This window comes from Mustela erminea, chromosome X (assembly GCF_009829155.1).
Source record: "Mustela erminea isolate mMusErm1 chromosome X, mMusErm1.Pri, whole genome shotgun sequence".
NCBI classification, from domain to species: domain Eukaryota; kingdom Metazoa; phylum Chordata; class Mammalia; order Carnivora; family Mustelidae; genus Mustela; species Mustela erminea.
Genome location: NC_045635.1, coordinates 15,112,977 through 15,133,787, shown reverse-complemented (window position 1 = coordinate 15,133,787; position 20,811 = coordinate 15,112,977). Strand labels below are relative to the sequence as shown.

The 20,811-nt window shown below is 49.5% G+C and overlaps 2 protein-coding genes across 3 annotated transcripts in view; one reads left to right on the top strand and one right to left on the bottom strand.

Annotated features, from left to right (window-relative positions):
- The window catches only part of MAP3K15 (mitogen-activated protein kinase kinase kinase 15), a 114,077-nt gene extending 109,074 nt beyond the window's left edge, over nt 1–5,003 (top strand). For both annotated transcript variants that reach the window (XM_032330215.1, XM_032330216.1), the window contains 5 exons: nt 179–332; nt 1,095–1,280; nt 1,905–2,010; nt 2,840–3,059; nt 4,281–5,003. In XM_032330215.1, coding sequence (XP_032186106.1) covers nt 179–332; nt 1,095–1,280; nt 1,905–2,010; nt 2,840–3,059; nt 4,281–4,401 — 787 coding nt within the window. In that variant the 3' untranslated portion in view covers nt 4,402–5,003. The remainder of the gene's footprint in view (nt 1–178; nt 333–1,094; nt 1,281–1,904; nt 2,011–2,839; nt 3,060–4,280) is intronic.
- A 291-nt stretch (nt 5,004–5,294) lies between these two features.
- PDHA1 (pyruvate dehydrogenase E1 subunit alpha 1) lies at nt 5,295–20,466 on the bottom strand. Its single transcript, XM_032330217.1, has 11 exons — nt 20,267–20,466; nt 17,446–17,505; nt 16,843–17,016; nt 15,331–15,457; nt 14,545–14,636; nt 13,544–13,636; nt 12,530–12,685; nt 12,296–12,367; nt 9,677–9,744; nt 7,969–8,077; nt 5,295–7,596 (listed from the first exon to the last, which is right to left on the bottom strand). The coding sequence occupies exons 1-11, from the start codon at nt 20,318–20,320 to the stop codon at nt 7,432–7,434; spliced, it is 1,170 nt and encodes a 389-aa protein (XP_032186108.1). The 5' UTR covers nt 20,321–20,466; the 3' UTR covers nt 5,295–7,431.
- Between the last annotated feature and the right edge of the window lie 345 nt (nt 20,467–20,811).

Sequence of the window (20,811 nt, the reverse complement as noted above, 5' to 3'; positions counted from 1 at the left end):
ACTGGTGCTCCTAGGGTTAGAAAAAAACACTGCCTCTCTCTTCCATCGGACTACAGTTTCACCTTGGTAGGGACAGCGGGGGTGGGGGGGTGGGGGGGCTTGGCCCTTCCCCCGTGGCATCCAACCCTCGAGACTTTGTCCTGGGACGCACACAATTGTCGCGTGTGTTTGTCCGCAGTGTTCCTGATGAGAGCTCAGCCTCCTCCCCAGAGGACAGGGACCCGGGCCTCTTCCTGCTGCGAAAGGACAGCGAGCGCCGTGCCATCCTGTACAAAATCCTCTGGGAGGAGCAGAACCAAGTGGCTTCCTACCTGCAGGAGTGCGTGGGGCAGGTAGGGCCAGGTCAGGGGAGAAGCTAACCCCGCCCCCTTTGCCCAGGGGCCAGGTCCTGGAACAGGTCCCCATGGGAGCGAGGCTCCTGCTACCCCGGAACATTTGCGCAGTCCCAGTAATGACCATAAGTATTTCCCAACGACCTTCCCTCTTCCAACAAGACAAAAGAAAATAGGAAGGAGGAAAAAAAAAAGACTCCCCTGAAGCCTGAATTTGCAAAACACTGCAGTGATCCCAGGCACAGATGGAGCGGTGCTGCCCCCTGGTGGAAAACAAGCCAAATGCAGCACGAAGCTCAGGCGTTCCCTGCTTTTGCCCTTCACTCCTGTGAATCCCCCGTTTTGAAATCCCAGCTGCGGGACGGAGTTGTCCTCAGAAGCTGGGAGAGCGGTTGCTTTGTGAAGAAAGGTTATGGATCAGAATATCTGCATTTTAACTAACTTTGGAAGCGGGAAGTTCTTTTTTAGGAAGAGGCCATTTGCCCTTCTATGAAGTAGGCCTTCTAACGAGGAGGGGTGGGGCAGTTGCACAGGGTTCGGCAGGAGGACGGACCCATTCCCAGAGGGGTTTAGTGTCTGTGTGTGTGTGTGTGTCTGTGTGTGTGTGTGTCTCCCCGGGAGGAGAGGAGCCACCTGAAAAACAATAGGAAATTCCAGAAACAGACCCCTTCGCACCTGGGTGCCCACATAATACTTGTTGGAATTCCCCTTCCTCTCTGACTTAATGAAAGTGACTTTGGTGGGGGGTGGGGCGGTGAGCAGAGTTCGGAAGACTTGCATCTCTCGGTTGGCCACATCAAGCAAATAATTGGGATCCTGAGGGACTTCATCCGCTCCCCGGAGCACAGAGTGATGGCCTCCACGATATCAAAGCTGAAGGCGGACCTGGACTTTGACAGCTCGTCCATCAGTCAGATTCATCTGGTACTGTTTGGATTTCAGGATGCTGTAAGTGTTCTGTCTGGCCCTAGAGAACGTGCTAGAAGGCAGGAAGCCCACTGAAGTGGCTCAAAGCGAGGACCACTGAGTTCAGTTACCATTTTCTGCCCTAGTCCCCTGTTTCGTCTAACCTGCTTACACCTAAACCCTTAGTTTCAGGAGTTCCTTCTGAACACAGAGTACGCACGTACAGGTGAACGAGAGCAGAAGCGCAGGACTTCGAGGACTCGGGGGTGGGTGGCATCTGCCAGCTGAGGCAGTGTGGGGTTTAAGCTTATGTGTCTGTACGAACAGATGTGAGTTGTGGCTGGCCTGCCCCCGTGTCTGGTCCAGCTTTGTGTCCCACGCCCCAGGGAAGAGCCCGACCTTTCAGAGGTGCTCAGGAAACGCTCCTGGACTAAACAATGAAGAGGCCCGGGGTGGGAGATGCCATCCCCGCCCGGCCCCCAGACCCAGCACGACTCAGGGGCAGCTTGCAGGAAGCCTCTGTCTGGAAGAGACAGAAAGTCAGGCAGAAACACAGAGCAGTGTGGCTGACATTTTATTTCAGAGTAGAAGTTAGCTAGAAGGAGTAAGAACTCCTCTTTCTTACGAGGACCACGGACCAGAAATCTGGATTTTTGTGATTTGCAGGTAAATAAGATTTTGAGGAACCACCTAATTAGGCCCCACTGGATGTTTGCGATGGACAATATCATCCGGCGAGCGGTGCAGGCCGCGGTCACCATCCTCATCCCAGGTAAGTGCTGCCTGATGGGTCAAGGTCAGGCTCAGGCTGTGGAAGTGACCACCAGTATCCTCTGCGGTCAGCAGTTGTTTTCTCCGTCCCACCTGGGCTGTATACTTCCCTGCAATTCAGTAAATGCTAAGAACTTCCGGAGCCCTACTTGGGTGCCCTCCCGGCATTGCCAAGGAGCCCGCTTGGAGACGGAGCTTGGGATCTGAGAGCGGGAGCCCGGGCCTGAGGGCCAGGGGCCGGCGGGCCACCCTCTCACATGCTCGGAACGCCGACTGGAGGCTGGAGTGAGTGGCTCTGTCTCCTGGCAGACTCCTCCTGTGGTTGTACTCTCATTTGTGAAATGTCCGAGCAGCGGAAGGCCCAGCTCCGCTCTCCTGTGCTGACTTGATCTGGGGAGGGAGGCTCCAAGCGCCTTCTGTTGATGCTGCCGCTCGCTCTCTCTCGACTTGGCTCCCTCCCTGTCCCAGCGGCTTCCCTGAGGAGCTTGTTAGGCCCCAGGACTTCATTATGCCCCACTCCAAGCAGGTGCCTTTCTTTAGTAGGAAGAATCCAGGCCCAATAGGAAGCCTGGTTGTACCTTTTAAAGACTGTCCTTGCGTGACTTAACATCAGCCTCGGTTCGGTCCTCCATGAGCTGGGGATGATCATCTTTTCACCGCAGAGAATGGAGCAAAGTCGTCTCCTCCCCATCGGTAACGCCAGCTGTCCCCTGATGGAGCGTCACACCGGCAGGGCCGGCCTCCGAGCGCTCTGGTGTGCTGGCGCCGGACATAAGCGACGCTGTGCCCAGCCTTGCCTAACTGTGCTCCTCTCCCCCATCCTCTGGCAGAGCTCCGGGCCCACTTTGAGCCTGCGTCGGAGACCGAAGGGGTGGATAAGGACACGGACGAGGCAGAAGAGGACTATCCCCAGGCAGACCTGCCTGGCCGGCAGGCACATGTGGCGCTCAGAGGGAGCAGCCCCCCTTCAGCGGGTGCCCCCCAGCCCCAGCAGCTCCAGCACCAGCACCTGAGCCTCCAGCTGGGCGAGCTCAGACAGGAGACCAACAGGTGGGCCGGGGTGGGACGGTCACCGAGGCCAGTAAGGGAATCTGTGGCCTTGCTGAGGGTCCCCCCTCCCCCCAAGAGAGCTGGTCTCTTTAATTCACTTCCTGGCACATAGTAGGCGATGTTAAAATGTTTGTTAGATGAATGAAAGGATTGTCATTTGCTCTGGGCGATCGCATCCTGGGTGGACTTATGAAAACCCAACCCGCAGGCAGAGCAGACTAGACAGTGCTCGGTCCAGAGGCCGCCTTGTGGCCCGCTCACGGCTCGTGCCGCGGAACACGAACAGGGAGACGCGGCGCCGGGTGTGCGTGTCGCGGAAGGAACGCTGTGTACACGCTGGCGAGCTCTGAAGCAGGACCTTAGGCAGATCTAAGCCTTTCGAGAGAGACCTAGAGTGTTTTAATTTTTGAGAGACCTGGAGTTTTCACTAAAAGGTAGAGGGGGGCAAAATTCCGAAAGCTTTTAAGGTATGACAAATGCAGAAGTCGATGGACTTCGCACTTAGGACATTGCCTGGTAGGGTTGGTAAGGTTTACAAGCCGCACGTGTATGTATGGTCACGGCAGGCTCAGTGGTTCTTCCCCGGCACTGCTGACAGCCCCTCTGCCACCTCCCACTCTCAGTAGGACTAACAGCCGGCAGCGGCCAGACACACGTGTCCTTCCTCCACGACCGCCGGGCCCTAGCTCACGGACTCGCCGGCTGCTGTGGGGTCTCCCGCCCCGGGGCGGTGGTGCCTGGGGGCCCCGGCTGGGTCCTGAGTGTGGGAGACCAGCGCCTGCGAAGCACTTAGCACAGCCCCGGGTTCCGTCAGTGTCCGCAGGTGTGGTCCCCCTGCTGGCGGTCATCTTTCTGCGGGGCTGCCAGCTCCTTGGCTTCCCCCTCTGAGGGGGAAAGAGCCCGAGCGCTCCTTCCAGCGGCTTGAGGAGACTCAGGGAGCCGAGCTGTCCGCACCAGCTCCTCCTGGCAGAGTTCACTGATCCCCCTCAGGTCATCTGGTTCATGATACATTTTGAGACAAAATATGCCCGAGCCCTGAGTGCTGGTCTTTGCTTTCAAGGGGAGGACACATAAGGGAGGGGCCCAGGTATAGGCTGAAACCAGACCGCTGAGACTGTGTGATTTGGTTTTCTTTGTCCCCATCTCCTAAGGTTCATCCAATGTTTGAGCTGAACTGAATGGCACTAGGCTGAGTAATGGCTTTCTTTTTTTCTCAACCAGACTTTTAGAACACCTAGTTCAGAAAGAAAGAGAGTACCAGAATCTTCTCCGGCAAACCCTAGAGCAGAAAACTCGAGAATTGTATCATCTTCAGTTACAGTTCAGACCTACTGGTGAGTAAGTTTTCACTTGCTTGGACTTGTGTGAGAGCACCTGAAATGTGGCTAAGGTTCTAGTCAGCCTTGCCACAGTTACTGCTTTACTAGAGAGTAACTGTATGTTCTGGAATACTCAGTAATAGAAAAACTGGCACATTCAGAAACGTGCGTGAATCACACATACATCATGCTCCGTGAATGCCGACTAAAAGGGCTACACACCGAGTCCCTCGATACAGAATATGGACGCAATTGTCCATTCAAGGCAAAATTCGAGGGACAGAAAGCATCACAACGGCGGGGTGGGGGATTGATGGTAAAAGGCTGCAAGAACTTCTGGGGGTGATGGAAACGTGTCATCGGGATGGTTACGTGACTCCTCATCCAAGTTCACAGCACTGCATACCTAAAAAGGGTGACTGCAGAAATCAAACCTCAGTAAACCTAATTCATTTCATGCCACGTACAAAAGAGCCACAGCCAGCCACCTCTTGGGATGTGGGAGGGGCGAGCGCGGACACATCTCAGTACTGAATTCCACGCCCTCATTTGATTTCCAGCGTAGCTAAAGCTGGGACTTCTTATAAAAGGCATTTTAAAAACTGGAATAAGCATTTAAAGTAGTACACATAGGAGAGCCTGGGTGGTTCAGTGGTGAAGTGTCTGCCTTTGGCTCAGGTCATGATCCCCAGGTCCTGGGATCGAGCCCCACTTTGGCCTCCCTGCTCAGTGGAAAGCCTGCTTCTCCCTCCCCCACTCCCCCTGTGTGTTCCCTCTCTGTGTCAAATAAATAAAATCTTTAAAAAAAAAAAAATGGTAGACATAGAGCCTGTCCAGTCCTCAAGTAAGTAACATTACCCTTACCTGTGGTCCCTTTAATCTTTGAACAGTGAATCCAAGAACTGCACGCTGTGGGTTAGAGCAGCTCAGACAGGTTTAATTCATAACCTTTCAAATCACACTTCTGCTGTGTGTAATAGTTTATTCCATTCAACTTGTTACTTTTGAAGAGTTTCACTGTTAAACATTAATATACAACAAAACAAATTTCTCGTCACCGCAGATACTACAGAGAACCCAGCATCCCCTCCTGGGTCTCAGGGGCAAAGCACTGATCCAGAGCTCGTAGACTGGTTACAGCTGCAGGGAGCAGATGAGAGCACAATAGAGAAGGTAAATGTGCGACAAAGAAAACATTCCTATGCCCTTATTACAAAGCAGCTTAGCTCTTCCGTATTTGGTGTACGTTACAGATTGTTGAAGAGGGCTACACCCTGTCTGATATTCTTAACAACATCACTAAGGAAGATCTAAGACACCTTCGGCTGCGGTAAGAATGGCTTCAAAACACTGTAATAGAAAATGACTTTTTTCCTGTGATTGTGCTTTTAAATCAGTAGAAAGCAAAGTGGCGCTCACTTTCCCCACTCAATGAAATTAATTTCCTTTCTTATCTGGGGCTTAGAAAACCAGCTACCCAACTTCCCCTCTAGCTCTGGAGTTTTCTTCAGGGAAAGCTGGGTACCAGTCAGAGGAGCGTGAAACCCCAGAGCTCCGGCCTCAGCCGCCCTCTGCGCCCCGAGCTCTCCCCCGCCCCTTTCCTCGGCCTGCCCTGCGCCCAGCCACCCGGCCCTCCCGTACATGCCTCGGAGGCCACGTGCCACTCCTGCTGGAGCCCAAACACAAGGGGACAGAGCTCTATTTAAGTCGGGAACACATTTTGGCTATCTAGACAAGTCTCGGATTGTGCACTGTAGCTTTTGACATACGGGCTCCTACTGGGTGGTGTGGCTCTGAACTTCTCTTTTCTTGCGACTCTGAAGCAGACTCCTGGTTTTTTCCCAGTGGCGGTCTCCTCTGCAGGCTCTGGACAGCAGTCACCCAGTACCGAAGAAGGGCTCAGGGGTCCCCGACCTCCCAAGATGAGGCTGAACCAGTTGGCTAGGCCAGGGGACAGAGGGCGCCGAGAGCGGACGTCTTTGTTGTTAGAAAGTTGGTAACATACGCGTGAATTCCACGGAGTTTACACCAGGAAAACCTCATTATTTAAGAACTTGAAGTTTTAAAGAATTACTGACTTTGGATTGTTTTTTTTATACCTGTTACTTGTCAACATGTTTTAAAGGTGAGTAGAACTTCATGTATTTGGAGAACAGTGAGTGAACTCTAATTTTGACATCCCAGAATATTACAGAATTCTGTAAAATGTCCATGTTGCTGTGGTGGAAAACTCAGTACACCCTATAGAACTGACTGGAAAGGTGAAGCAGGTGTTTAAACTAAAAGGGTGGCATGGGCATCACTGTTTTAGACCACAGTTTACTGTGAACTATGTACTTAAAAAGATAAAATTGGTAAGAATATCCCTTGTATTTAATGTTTGATATGAATGTAAATAGAAAACTATTAAGAAAATAGGTTTGTATTTAATGTATAAATGAAGAAAACTAAGTTATTTGGCCTTTGAAATGATCAGGAAGTGGTCTTATTTAAAAATGGTGTTGCTGCGGCACCCCGCTGGCTCAGTCAGTGGAGCGTGTGACTCTTGGTCTCTGGGTCATGAGTTCGAGCCCCAAGTTGGGTGTAGAGATAAATTAAGAATAAAATCTTTGAAAAACTAAAAATGGAGTTGTCCTTCTGCCCCCTGCCTGGAGGTAATAAATAACGTGTTTGAGAGCGGATGGTCACTGAGCCGCGGGCGCAGGCGCCGCTGCAAGGTCCAGGCAGTGCTCCCGCACCCCTCGAGGGTAGGAATGGCTTTAGATTTAGCTATATATTATTTAGCAAATGCTTTTCAATTATTAAAAGAAATAGAACCATTTCAAGGAAATAATCTGAAATCTAAAATAACCTTATATAACATTCACACTAAGTACTTAAGTGTGCAGTAACAGCTTTTAATGCAACACTGTACAAAACACATGCACTTACTATCTTAACCTACATTCTTCTTATGGGGTTTTCTTCCTTAACAAAGTTGAGAACAGAGTCCCTTACAGATGGAGCCCAAGAGCCCCCTGAAGGTGGAACCATCCATCACGTGCGCTCTCCCCTTAACTGATGGACTTAAACTTGATCCACTGATTGGCACCCCGAACTTCAAAAGGCGGGTCGCTGCTGTAAATGTGGTAGCCCAGCTCTTCCAAAGGCGGTTCGGGATCCGCAGTGGCAAACTGGGCAGCATCCTCAATTTCCTTCCTCACTTCAACATCAATTTCCTAAAAATCAGATTATGGTTCAAGAGGTTTTTAAATAAACAGCAGCTTAGAACACCAACTAGTTCTACTCGGAACCCATTGCTAGTAGGGAACCAGAACTCTTCTAGGCCTGGAAGTACTAACAGTTGCTATTTTTGAAGAAGTGTTTATAACGGCCATGATCAGGGGAATATTTTGGAGCCCCACAGGGAACACTGATGGATACCTGAAGTCTATTTTTAGGAACACAGAACTGTGCTGCTGGGTTTCAAGGTTAAGCAAATAGGACTGCTTCATATCCTACTCACACCACAATCCATCCTTTCCCACTGACCGAGGCAGCTCCCACAGGCACGGCCGCTTTCTGGGTGCAGAAACACTGCTTGAGCCTACCTTTAATTCTTCAACGCTGGCCAGATTGCTGTTCACCATTCTATCCTTGAGCAGCATGATAGGGTCACTCTTACTTCGTACTTCCTGAATCTCTTCTCGGGTACGGTAACTGCAAGGCGGCAAACGAGGTCAGAACAGTCGTCTCTGCCACAGAGCTCTCCCCGGGGACATGGTGCCATGATGTTCTCAAAATACAAGAACGCTGCCTCTAACATTCTAGTATCTTTCATAGAAAACTCTGCCCTGGCAATTCCTCGGGCTTCTCAGGCATTCTGACAACAGAGCTCAAGCTATCTGCTGCTCTCATCGAGATGTAGGATATGAAGAAAGTGGTAGAGCTGCATTAGGTGCCATTTAAGGTGGGTGGCAAGAACTGCAGACTGGAAGGTGACAGAATGCCAAGTAGGAGACAGGGTTAGGAGCCCAGAGAAGTGGGGCCAGCGAAAACCTGGACAGCAGGTTTTCTAATTCCTGATTCTAGAATACAACTGACCCTTGAACAGAGCGCCAACCCCTGCCATGGACACAGTTGAAAATCTACCACTTTGAGTCCTGGAAAAACAACTCTTACTAATTAACAATTAATAGAAATTGTGTATGTTACATGTATTATACGCTACATTCTTAAGCCAAAAGTGTGAAAGAAAATAAAAACATTACTATTCTGTATTGAAAATCCCTAAGATGTACCCGCGTGGTTCAAACCTGTGTTGTTCAAGGCTCAACTGTACATCCCTGTCCTACATCTTTGAAACCTGTTATTTCAAGTAACACTTAAAGGGAGGGCTCTGTTTTCCTGAAAACACCAAGTGTTATTTTTCCACGTAAGTTGCTCTTTGTAACACTTTCCCTTCGAACTCCAGTCTACTCCCAGGCTCGACAGGGCAGGCTTACTCGGACTAAATCCACTTCTATATTTGTCACACTCTGGGACGGCAGCGTTACATTCCAGAGTTACTAAGTGCCTAGTTCAACTATCTTTCTAGTGTAACCTACTCTGTTCTGACTGATCTATTTCAACATACTGAATGCCCCTTGTTGCCAGGTAGCCTCACCCCTACCAGCCAGGTTTTCAAATTCTGGCTCTATGGTGGGGTAACGCCTACAAAAGCTACATGCCCTGAAACATATACACTCTATGCCATCAACCTGTTTTGTGCAACGATTTCTCTCTACAATTTCTTTTTTTTTTTTTTTAAAGATTACAGAGAGAGATCACAGTAGGAGAGAGGAAGGGAAGAGATCACAGAGAGAGGGGAAGGGAAGCAGGCCCCCCACTGAGCAGAGAGCCCGATGTGGGACTCGATCCCAGGACCCTGAGATCACGACCAGAGCCGAAGGCAGCAGCTTAACCCACTGAGCCACCCAGGCGCCCTCTCTACAATTTCTTAAAGCAACGTCTATCCCCAACGGGGGACTTGAATTCACAAATCCGACAGTCATGTGCTCTACCCCGAGCTGGCCAAGTGACCCTCTCTGCAGTTTACTGCTGCTCATGTTAACATGTGCAGATGACATATTCTAGACACTTTCAGAATGCTTCCAGGGAAAGAATCAAACAACTACTCAACACCAACTGCTTCACTGCATGAAGCCCCCTGGTGTCTGGCCTCCAAAGCGAATGCTGAAATGCTTTGCTTTTTCATCTGAGTAGCACCGTGCGAGGCCCACCCACTCGGGACCCCACACTGATTTCCCATGACCATACCTGACGCCAGGGTCGCTCATGCTGTGTCCGTGGTAACGGTAGGTCTGTAGCTCCATCAGTATGGGCCCCTGAAACAGAACCCAGTGGAGACTGAGATAATGGGCACAGCACATCCTTCCAGAGTCAAAGATGTTCTCTTACCAGACTATCAGTTGGCTGAGTTGTCAAGAACTTCCTCTTAGCTAATACCTATGTACTCCATGTTTCGTCCTTCTCATTAAGAATCAAGGGCGCCTGGGTGGCTCAGTGGGTTGGGCCGCTGCCTTCAGCTCAGGTCATGATCTCAGGGTCCTGGGATCGAGTCCCGCATCGGGCTTTCTGCTCAGCGGGGAGCCTGCTTCCCTCTCTCCCTGCCTGCCTCTCTGTCTACTGTGATCTCTGTCTGTCAAATAAACAAATAAAATCTTTAAAAAAAAAAAAAAAGAAAGAAAGAAAGAATCAAAAAGGCTGGGGCGCCTGGGTGGCTCAGTGGTTTAGGCCTCTGCCTTCGGCTCAGGTCATGATCTCAGGGTCCTGGGATCGAGCCCCATGTTGGGCTCTCTGCTCAGCGGGGAGCCTGCTTCCCCCTCTCTCTCTGCCTGCCTCTCTGCCTGCTTGTGATCTCTGTCTATCAAATAAATAAATAAAAATCTTTAAAATAAAAAAAATTAAAAAAAAAAAAGAATCAAAAAGGCTAGGGCGCCTGGGTGGCTCAGTGGGTTAAGCCTCTGCCTTCGGCTCAGGTCATGATCTCAGGGTCCTGGGATCAAGCCCTGAATCGGACTCTCTGCTCAGCAGAAAGCCTGCTTTCCCCACTCCCTCTGTTTGCCTCTCTGCCTACTTGTGATCTCTGTCAAGTAAATAAATAAAAATTTAAAAAAAAATCAAAAAAGCATCCTGCATGTTATAGAGCCCACTGATCTTAAATTTTCCTCAGCACTGCCTCTGATAAATAATCCTATAAAACAGCTAAGATTTAATACAGAAAAACCTATTAGAAAACAGGTATGTCACCAAGGGAGAGCACAGTTTTTATCTTCAGGATCAATAAAGCTACTTTTCCCCCCTCAGTCAGAGGAAATGATCTACAAGCATTTGGAGCCTTTTTAAAAAGCTAGAGAAAAATACTAACACAATCTTGCAGAATACGTCTAAAAGCAAACCTCTAAGTGTGCTGGAAAGTGCAGGACAGGCGAACTAAAACTAGGTTGGATAGGTCAGTCTCTACCTCATGTACCCTCGGAGGGGCCGACACCCCAACCTCCTGCACAGGTCTGGCTAGCGTGTGACAAAGTTGATTCTGACATCTGGGTAGCAGCCCTGTGATGCTGCTGGCCAGCCTGACCACCAAGACTGTGTCCTCTGGTTACACTACCCCCGTCTTCCAGAAGACATCTTTGAACACTGAGGGGAGAGGGGAGATCTCGGATCCCTGGGGCCGTCTGGTGTAGTAGTTGAGGGACGGGGAGGCCCTGCTCTCAGTCCAAGCGCCTGGGATCCAAACCAGGTTGTCACCTATAGTAGCTTTGTACCCTTAACTGCTCTGTGCCTTAGGTTACTGTTTTACAGGCGAGGAGACCTAACTCAAGGACTGTGCTGATTAACACACAAGTGCTTACTGCGTCGCCTGACACCTGTCAATCCCTCACTGTCACCTCTTTTTCTGTTGTCATCCAGGAGCTATTGGAAAACACAGAGGGTTGGGCTTAAAGGGGTTTCGAAACGCTCCCCTAATTCCAAAATCAGGCTGTGAATGAACACAGAAATAAATGTATAATAATAAGCCAGTGACCGTGTTTCCATGTACGTTTGTACCCTGCACGTTCTGTCAGGAACTGGGGAAGACGGGAGTGACAGTCACTGCCCAAGCCCCAGCCCTCTAGTCTGGGGGGTCCCAGTGGAGATTCCTGAGCCCACTGCCACCTCCGACCTACTCGGTTTCATCCCGTTCTCCTCGCGTGCGGCCCTCCTCCACCTGCCCTCCTCCGCCACCCCCCACTCCCCACACGCGTCTCCGCTAGCCCAGTCCGACCGCACAGGGCATGTCTCGGAAAGGTAAACCCTAGGGATGTGCTGCCGAGGCTGTGATCGCCAACGGAACACCCTTCCACTAGCTCCGCCGGCACCTGAGCCAACTTCCCGGTGCCGTCTCCCTCCCTACTTTACCTGGAAGGTCAAGATTCTCAGGACTGAAAAAACAAGACTAAGATGACACACTTTAACCCTAACATTTAACTTACAGAAGACAAGCTTACACTGAACGCCTCTCATCCAAGCCAAGTTCTGTGCTGAGCGCTGTGGGGGTCGCCAATCTGCTCAGCCAAGGGGCTTATGATTAATGGGGAGGAGGAGCGGAGGGCGGAGGCACAGGAGGAAACCACGAGGCATAATGCCGAAGGAGCGCTCCGAGGAGAGCCACGCCAAGTGCGGGCATCGTGGGAGGCTTCCCAAGACGTGAGCTACCGAGACCGCGGTGTTTACAAAGGGACCCGACTCACTGGCCTCTGCTTCTACCTTACACACACCTCAACTGCCAGCCACCCCTGATGAGCTGTAAGAGACACACGGGAGGCATTCTTTTAATTGTAAGGTAAATGTCAACAGAAATCTCTGACCCGGAGGCCTACGAGAAAGTCTTACCTTTCCAGATCTACAGTAGGCAGCTGCAAACCTTGTTGCCTCCCGGACACACAAGACGTCCATTCCATCTACCTGTTCAGACACAGGAAAGGGCCGAGCATAAACCAAATGCGTCAGACCATTTTAACTTTACAGGACCCGTCCATGCGCGGAGAACAGAGAACTGCGCAATCTGTCTGAGGTGGTCAAGGACCCACAAAGGGGCGGCCCCGGCCTCACACCAGGTGTCCTCACCCTCAGCCCAGGGATGAAGTCGCCTCTCTTGTAGTAGTCCGTGCTGGCCGCTGCTCTCTCAACAGATGTTCCCATTCCATAGCGGTTGTTCTCACAGATGAAAATACACGGCAGTTTCCACAAAGCTGCCATGTTGTAAGCTTCAAATATCTGACCCTGGAAGCGTGGATAGGAAGTTCAAGTGGTTTTATCCGGCTATTTTTCTCTAGACTACTACATCATCCCCCAAAGCTGCTGCTCTCCCTGGCATGAAAGCTTTCCAAAAAAATGGAAAGCTTCACCTTCCCCACAGAGCTTTTAAGGCAAAGGAGTGTGTGTGTGTGTGTGTGTGTGTGTGTGTGTGTGAGTGATGGGGGGTGGGGAAGACATGACAAGCATCATCTCTTCTTGCAAACAAAGGAAGTGACAAACCAAACACCACCACTTGTTTTGGTGGGGCCAAGCAGTGGGGCCAAGGCAGTGGTACAGAATACATTAGGAAGAGACCAACATGTAAAACTTCGTGGCTACCTCCTGCTATGCTTTACTATAAACGGGTAACACAGCGAGCCAGTGTCTGAGAACCCGCCTTCGGAGCAGGGCCTCAGTATTGTCCATGGACTGGTGAGGACTCAGGAGCATGACAGGAAAAGTACGAGCTGAGGCTCAGAAACCACGAGAGGAGTCTGATGATGCCACGGCATCCGAGAGAGGTCTGTACATTATGGGACTGGCATAACAGCTAGTCTGGCCTGGGTGAAGATGTAAAAAGGTCCTTCACCCGCAGAGCGTTTGCGAAGCCCTGAGGCGGCGGCAAAGGAGAGCGCCTCCGCGGGGCGCCGGCAACAAGCGCTTGTGCCACACGCCACGAAGGAAACCTATAATGCGGCCATAAAGCCCAATTCCGGCCTGCCCTGAACGGCTACTTCAACTGCTAAGCAACAGACTCCTTGTCCACCAATGGACCTAGGACTATGCAACACTCTGGAAACAAAACTGCAAGGGTTACTGCCAAGTCAAGAGACACGTACTCACCTGATTAGCAGCACCGTCGCCATACAAAGTCAGACAGACCTCATCCTTTCCGTTATACTTACAGGCCAAGGCAATCCCCGCTCCCAAGGGCACCTAGTATGGAGGACAACCAAGGAAAGAACCACAGAAATCCATGAGGGGTGAAAGCAATGCTCCGAATTTTCAGCCCTGGCCAGAATTTGAGAAATGACACTGTCGTCACAAACTCCCCACCCTCTCCCTACCCCTAACTACCCTACCGCCAGTGTTACAATCAAACTGGTAGAGGAACATGAATAACTGTACCTTAACCATTGAACAGTAACACTTCTATAAAGATTCAACTACTCAAGAGCCAAAGTATGAAACCTAGGTCTTTTTTTTTTTTTTAACATACAGCAGCAGCACATTACAAAGTGAGGCAAACAATCTCATAATTTTACGCCATTCTTCATTTCCTTGCAATTTTTTTTTTAAAATTCTAGTTAACACATAGCATTACTGCTGGTTTCAGGAGAATGTAGTGATTCGTCACTCAGACATCACATCCAGGCTGTAACTTCATTATTCGCTAACTGAGGAGAACAAAGAAGACGGACTGTACGACCACAAGAGCTGGACGGATTACGGACGTGGCCCCTAAGATCCTGATCGCCTGCCTTTCCTCCTCAGATACCTGCACCCACAGTCTATAGCAGGGGGAGGACGGGCTAAGTGGATGTGACAAAGCAATTAATGAGCTTAAATATAAACGAAAAGGTGACAGGATAGGCCGCTGCTAGGGATTCTTGCTTATGTATAAAACGTTAAAAATTACCTAAAAAGAATAATTTTTAAATCACTGTCCAAATCTATTACTAACTGATCAAATGGTAAGCTATGAATCAACAGGTCTTTTAAAATACACCCAGCACCCAAAGTACTAAAATACGTGAAAGGGAAGCTCTCCCAGGTAGGACATGTTAAGACATGGTCCAGGGCCAAATCTAGGAGAGCGGGCAGTCCTCGTCCACGCGAATCACCTGAGCGCCGACGATGCCGTTGCCCCCGTAGAAGTTCTTGGCGTACATGTGCATAGATCCACCTTTCCCTTTAGCACAGCCTCCTCTTCGTCCTATAAATGGCAGCACGTGCACATACACATCAAAGCAAATACCCAAGGGAAAACCACACCCCAAGTATTTACTCAAGAGGCTCAACCACTAGAACTCACAGGCACATTCAATTCTATAAGCACCCTGCCCTCTATGCAGACACAGATTCCACCCTTATCTCCTGGTCCTTTCAGGAAGGTCCATCCAGTCCTATGTCCTTGCGTTTTCCAGCTCGCTAACCACTGAGTTTCCTTTAGATGGTAGCATCGTGGTACCCTGGACTTTTTTTTTTTTTCTGCCAGTTACATCTTCCAATTTCTCCCGCACTGGTGCACTGAACAGTTCAAGAGTCAAGGGGGGGTACAAAGGGAATAGTAAAAAGATTCCTTAAATTTAAACTGCATACAAGGAAATGCTCCTACTCTCAATTTTCGTTCTATGACTGCTAATTTCTACTGGCGTGCTTGAGTGACAAACAGTATTCTAATTTTATAAAGCTAACATTTTTAGACTTACGAAACTTTCACCTGAGGGGCCAGGTGACCTCAGAAATAGTTTACTAAAAAGCACAACAGAGATACCAGAGCCCCACAAGGGAGAGCTCCTTTTACTTCATACTCAAAAAGGTTTTAAAGTTAAGTTGTAACAGCATCTTAATATGAGAAAACTGCACTTCTTTCACTAATTTCCCCTTTTTGAAAATCAATAGCAAACCTGTAAGCTCTGCGAGAATTTCTCGGACAGAAAGCCCACGAGTGAAGGTAAAGCCATGAGCCCGATAGGCTGTGATAAGATGGTCTGTGGGATTTATGCCAGCCTCCAAGCCCACACAACAAGCTTCCTACGTTAAAGGAAAAAGCAGTTAATGAGTCAGTAACATACACATTTCTAGATAAAAATCCCTAGCCTATTACGAAAACTTGGCCCAGTAGAACTCTTAATAATCACAACAGAAGCTCCTTTTTTTTTAAATTTTTATTTATTTGACAGACAGGTCACAAGTAGGCAGAGAGGCAGGCGGGGCGGGCCAGGGGTGGGGGGAGCAGGCTCCCCGCTGAGCAGAGAGCCTGACACAGTGCTCCATCCCAGGACTCCGAGACCATGACCCAAGCCGAAGGCAGAGGCCTTAACCCAATGAGCCACCGAGGCACCCCAGGAGCTCCATTTTTCATCAGAAACAGAACAGAGGGGCGCCTGGGTGGCTCAGTGGTTAAGCTGCTGCCTTCGGCTCGGGTCATGATCCCGGGGTCCTGGGATCGAGCCCCGCATCGGGCTCTCTGCTCAGCGGGGAGCCTGCTTCCTCCTCTCTCTCTCTGCCTGCCTCTCTGCCTACTTATGATCTCTGTCTGTCAAATAAATAAATAAAATCTTTAAAAAAAAAAAAAAAAGAAAGAAAGAAACAGAACAGAGGGAAAAGTCAAGCCAGAAGCTACCAAGTGGAAATCCACAGATTTACTGTTTCAAGCCGGTACAGTGATTTGGAAAAAAATTCCTGAATAAGATGTCAACAATACTGGGAGAATTTCGTATGAAAATTGAAACTGGAGCACCTGGGTGGCTCAGTGGGTTAAGCCTCTGCCTTCTGCTCAGGTCATGATCTCAGGGTCCTGGGATCCAGCCCTGCATTGGGCTCTCTGCTCAGCAGGGAGGCTGCGTCCCACCCCACCCCTGCTGCCTGCCTCTCTGCCCACCTGTGCGCGCTCTGTCAAATAAATAAATAAAATCTTTTAAAAATAAAGAAAAGTGAAACTTCTGTTATCTGTTGAAGAACCAAAACCAGGAAGCATTAACCCCAGATTTCCACATGGCACCAACTGGCTAGAACTAAGCGATGGTTTCTCTGGGTGGGCGGGGCCTGCCCACTCCAGTCCCTGAACAGTCCCGCCTTCTTCACTAATTCATTCCACCCAGCTCGTCCCCACAGGCATTCGAATTTGTAACCCTTGGCCTAAACCAGAAAAACAAAACACAAAGGGAAAACCCTCTCGCCCACAAGTATATGCACTACAGGTGATCACAAAGCCATCAAGGCGCTGGACACCAGCAGCGGGATGTGTGCGTGACTTCCTCAGCATGAGCTTCGGAGCGGGCCTCGCAAGCTCGTCTGTGTTCTGACAGGCTGGCCTCAAATCCTTCAGATGCGTAAGGTGGGGTGAAAACCAGTAACTACAAACCATACTTAAACTCCTACATCCAACATGGTTTTGCTACAAAACCACCACTCACCTGACCATCACACAAATGACAGAAACCACGAATAATCTTCTGCTTGTACAGCTGATCTGCCTTTAACTCCATCCGGCGGACCGTCTGCATCATCCTGTAGTACTTGAGCCCGTCCTCCCTGGTGAGCACTGTGGTGACAGGAGGGCCCTCCTCCAGCCGGTGAAGATCGCATTTCTGAAATGGAATCAGTTAACTTCCAGTTACTACAACGTAAACAAGGACAACCCACTGTAAGATCTGTTATCTCACTGCGATAATATTTAACTCAAAAACCAGCAGAGAAGCACAAAAGAAATGCCGCACATTGCTTCTGACTCCTTAAATCATAAAGCTCACTCTGCAAGAGGATCAAGTTTAGAGGAATGAAATCGAAGATGACTCCCCGCCCCCCCCACAATCCATGGGAGTCAAAGGAGTTATAGAGGCTGAAAGACAAACTTCCAAAGAAATTTTTTTTAAAGATTTTATTTATTTGAAAGTGAGCACAAACAGGAGGAGCAGCAGCAGGAAAGGGAGAAGCAGACTCTCCACTGAGCAGAGAGCCTGACACAGGCCTTGTGGACGTGTGGAAAAATTACTAACACAAAGCAAAACACCTCTTACCTTAATTTCAAATGTAGCATCATTTGCAAAATTACGGGAGGCCACGAGCACTCTGCTTGCCTTGAAAGACCAAAATATACAAATATATCAGTACTTTTTATTGTCAGGTATTTTTGAAAGTCATTATTATCATTTATCAGTTATCAGGATGCAGTCCTGGATTTTTCATAAGCCCCAACATATTCACGAGTGTATCCTCCACTCTTTACTTTGTTGGGATCTTGCCTTTAAAATGAATCCATGCTCTGGCCAATGAAACATGATCATACCCACTTCTGAAGTTAACAGCAGAAAGAGAAAGGAGGCAAAAATCAAACCCATCCACTTGGCCATTTTGTTTCCATAGAAATTACAGTGAAAACAGAATGAAGTTAATGGCCAAACTGAAGAGACTAGATAACCTGTGGGCTTTGTATTTCTGCTATTTGCAGTCATAACCAGACACTGAACAAGCCAAAACTTTACTTTCAGAATTCTTCTTCATATAAAACTATGATCCAATTCCCATTTCAGGTAAACTGCTATCCTATGATATGGCTCCACGACAAGCATATTTTCAACCACTCAAAGTATGAGATACAAGCCTCAGGAGGGAGAGATGTTCTCTGCAACCAGCGTTCCATTCTTGCTATTTGCATGGCTGTTACTGCTTGGGTGGTAAAAAGTGGGGAAATGTTTCCTTGCGACTTTTTCAACTGAATATATCTGCTCACAACAGAAGTACTCTAAGTGATGGCTAAGGTCCAGATTAGACCACACACATTTAAGCAATTACTATTACTGTATTATTTTAGCCACATTCTGCCACATTTTCAAACACTGATATGTAAATTGACATGACTTCTTTCCACGGAGACCTGAAGCATATTCTTCAGATCCCACAAAAAGTACAACTGAAGTTGTAGTCCACTCTTGCTTTTATCCAGTTAACAAATTATTGTAACTCAAAATTCATTTCTATTTGATTTGGGTGGTATTATATGACTTTTGAAGAGGGCAAAGTTTTACTGCGATGAAGTGCAATTTGCATTTCATGCCAATGCACTGCTGGAAGAATGGAAAACACAAGCGGGTATGTAGAGCAGCCGAGCAAATGAGCCTCTGGTATTAATGACTTCTCTCTGTTCCTAGGGACACAAGGTGACAGTAATTTGAAAACGCACACACCAGTTTTTCTTTTACTGTAGAACACCACCAATTCTATTGAAGTTTTTCTTTTCTACTGCAGCCCTTTAAATTTAACCTGATTCAGAACTAAGACGCTCACATAAAGTTGAAAACATGTTTCCATTACTTACATTCAACTAAAATGTGAAGATGTGAAGATTAAATAGCCTAGAGCCTGGCACACATTAAGAGCTCAAGAAATGCTGGTGTAGGGGCGCCTGGGTGGCTCAGTGGGTTAAGCCGCTGCCTTCGGCTCAGGTCATGATCTCGGGGTCCCAGGATCGAGTCCCGCATCGGGCTCTCTGCTCGGCAGGGAGCCTGCTTCCTCCTCTCTCTCTCTCTCTCTGCCTCTCTGCCTACTTGTGATCTCTGTCTGTCAAATAAATAAATAAAACCTTTGAAAAAAAAAAAAAAAAAAAGAAATGCTGGTGTATCTTGTGATATACAGAAATAAAACTGAAATGCGCTTATCTTTCAGGTGGATTTAGTTGCAATTAAATGCTAGTAAGGGATGAACCAAACTGTGTTTTGTAGTTATTTCCATCAAAGGGATTCCCAGAAGAGTGTCCTTCCTACTTTTCAATGATCTCTGCGCATTCTAGGCAGAACTGCCCCCAAATCCTGGGAGTTACTAGAACTTGAAAAGCAAGTCAAGCTTGGCTGCTAGTTGTACCCAGTAATACTACCTCCCCACACCAAGAGATCAAAATGCTTGAAGGCATTAGGCGCATCTAAAAGCTAGAGCCATAAATAGTGCTAACCTTCCACGCTCCCAATGAGCACTGCGGTTTTCTTTAGCTACTTTTACCCTAAGCGTGTGTGTTTAAGGGGGAGGGCGGTTTCCTCTAGGTTCTGCCTGACTGGTCTTGAAGTGACTGCCAAGAAAAACCCAACGTTGAGGAAGGAGGGGGAGGTGGTTTCTAGTGAGCATGACCCGGAATTAACCCTCCAGAGCTGGGGGCAGGTGTTCCACAAATGTATATCCAACTGGGCACCGAAATACCACTGAACACAGATGGACCAGGCACTATTTGGAAAGGTTAACGTACGCGTCACGCGTTTCAGCTTCACGACAACCCCACGAGATGAATACTGGTAGTATTTCCTCTTCAGAGAGAAGGAAACCGAGCACGGGAGATTTAAAACAAAAACAAAAACCTGTCCAAGGTTACAGAGCTAGTAAATGGTGAGGCAGGTGTTTGAACGCGACTAGTCTCGGGATTTCACGCTCTTAACATACTGCACGGCCTCTCAATCAAGAAGAATGTAATTAGGAAGATTTAAAATGAGTGGGCAGGATCAACTGGAGACTCAGGGATGCCCAAGGCCCCCTTTTCTACCCACAGTAAAAGAAAAGACACTTCTGGAGCACACCTACTTGAGCCGGTGCCGGAAGCCGCGGCTGACCTCCCCGCGGACCTCGTAGAGCTCCCCTCCCCCACTTCGCTGCCGAAGGGCCGGGCAGCCGCTCGTCCCGGGGCCGGGAGCGGACGGCCAGGAGCGAAGGCAAAACAAAAGGTCCGTGGCCCTCCGGCCGCTCCGCAGCACCCTCGGTGGCGCCACACGGGGCGCCCCCAGACCCGGGCCGTCCTCCAGCGTCCTCCGGGATCCGGCCCCGCTCGCGCCCTACCCCGGGCCGCCCACGCTGCCTCACCGGCTTCTGGGCGACGCCCAACACGCGAGAGACAGCGGCAAGCATCTTCCTCATGGATTGCCGGCAGTGGCGGCGGCGGCGGCGGCAGCGACTCCCAGCGACTCAAGCAGCGGGATCCCAAATTCTCCAAGTCTCCTTCAGGCGCCCGGAGCGGACGGCACGCCTTAACCGCAGCACGACGAGACGCACGGAAACACGTCATGCGCCGCGCCGGGCCGCAGGCCAACCAGGAGAGTTCCTAGGGTGTGCCCCGCCCACCAAAAAGGCCCGCGGCCGCTCAGTGGGTGTCGGCGCCAGAGAGGGAGGGGGCTGGGAGCTCCTTCCGCCACCACGCCGCGGAAGGGGGAGGATGCGTAACGCGTCGGCCTGGGAAAGTGAAGCCCCGCCTTCAGGGCCTCGCGGGAAAATGGACTTTTCCTTGGGTTTAGCAACCTACCGTGCGCCCAGTCCTTGCCGGTGCTGCACTTTTGCAGCTTTCGCGCAGTGCACGGGATGGTGAAGATTTACGGCATGGTCGGAACCAAAAGACAGAACACCTGGTTTCT

What these genes read in the sequence shown, in the direction of transcription:
- PDHA1 (XM_032330217.1), bottom strand. Translation starts at nt 20,320, where the DNA reads ATGAGGAAGATGCTTGCCGCTGTCTCTCGCGTGTTGGGCGTCGCCCAG. An exon ending in ACTTCATCCCTGGGCTGAGG is followed by an intron (nt 12,368 to 12,529) that starts GTGAGGACACCT and finishes GTGTCTGAACAG; the next exon opens with GTAGATGGAATGGACGTCTT. An exon ending in CCTACTGTAGATCTGGAAAG is followed by an intron (nt 9,745 to 12,295) that starts GTAAGACTTTCT and finishes GTTCTGTTTCAG; the next exon opens with GGGCCCATACTGATGGAGCT.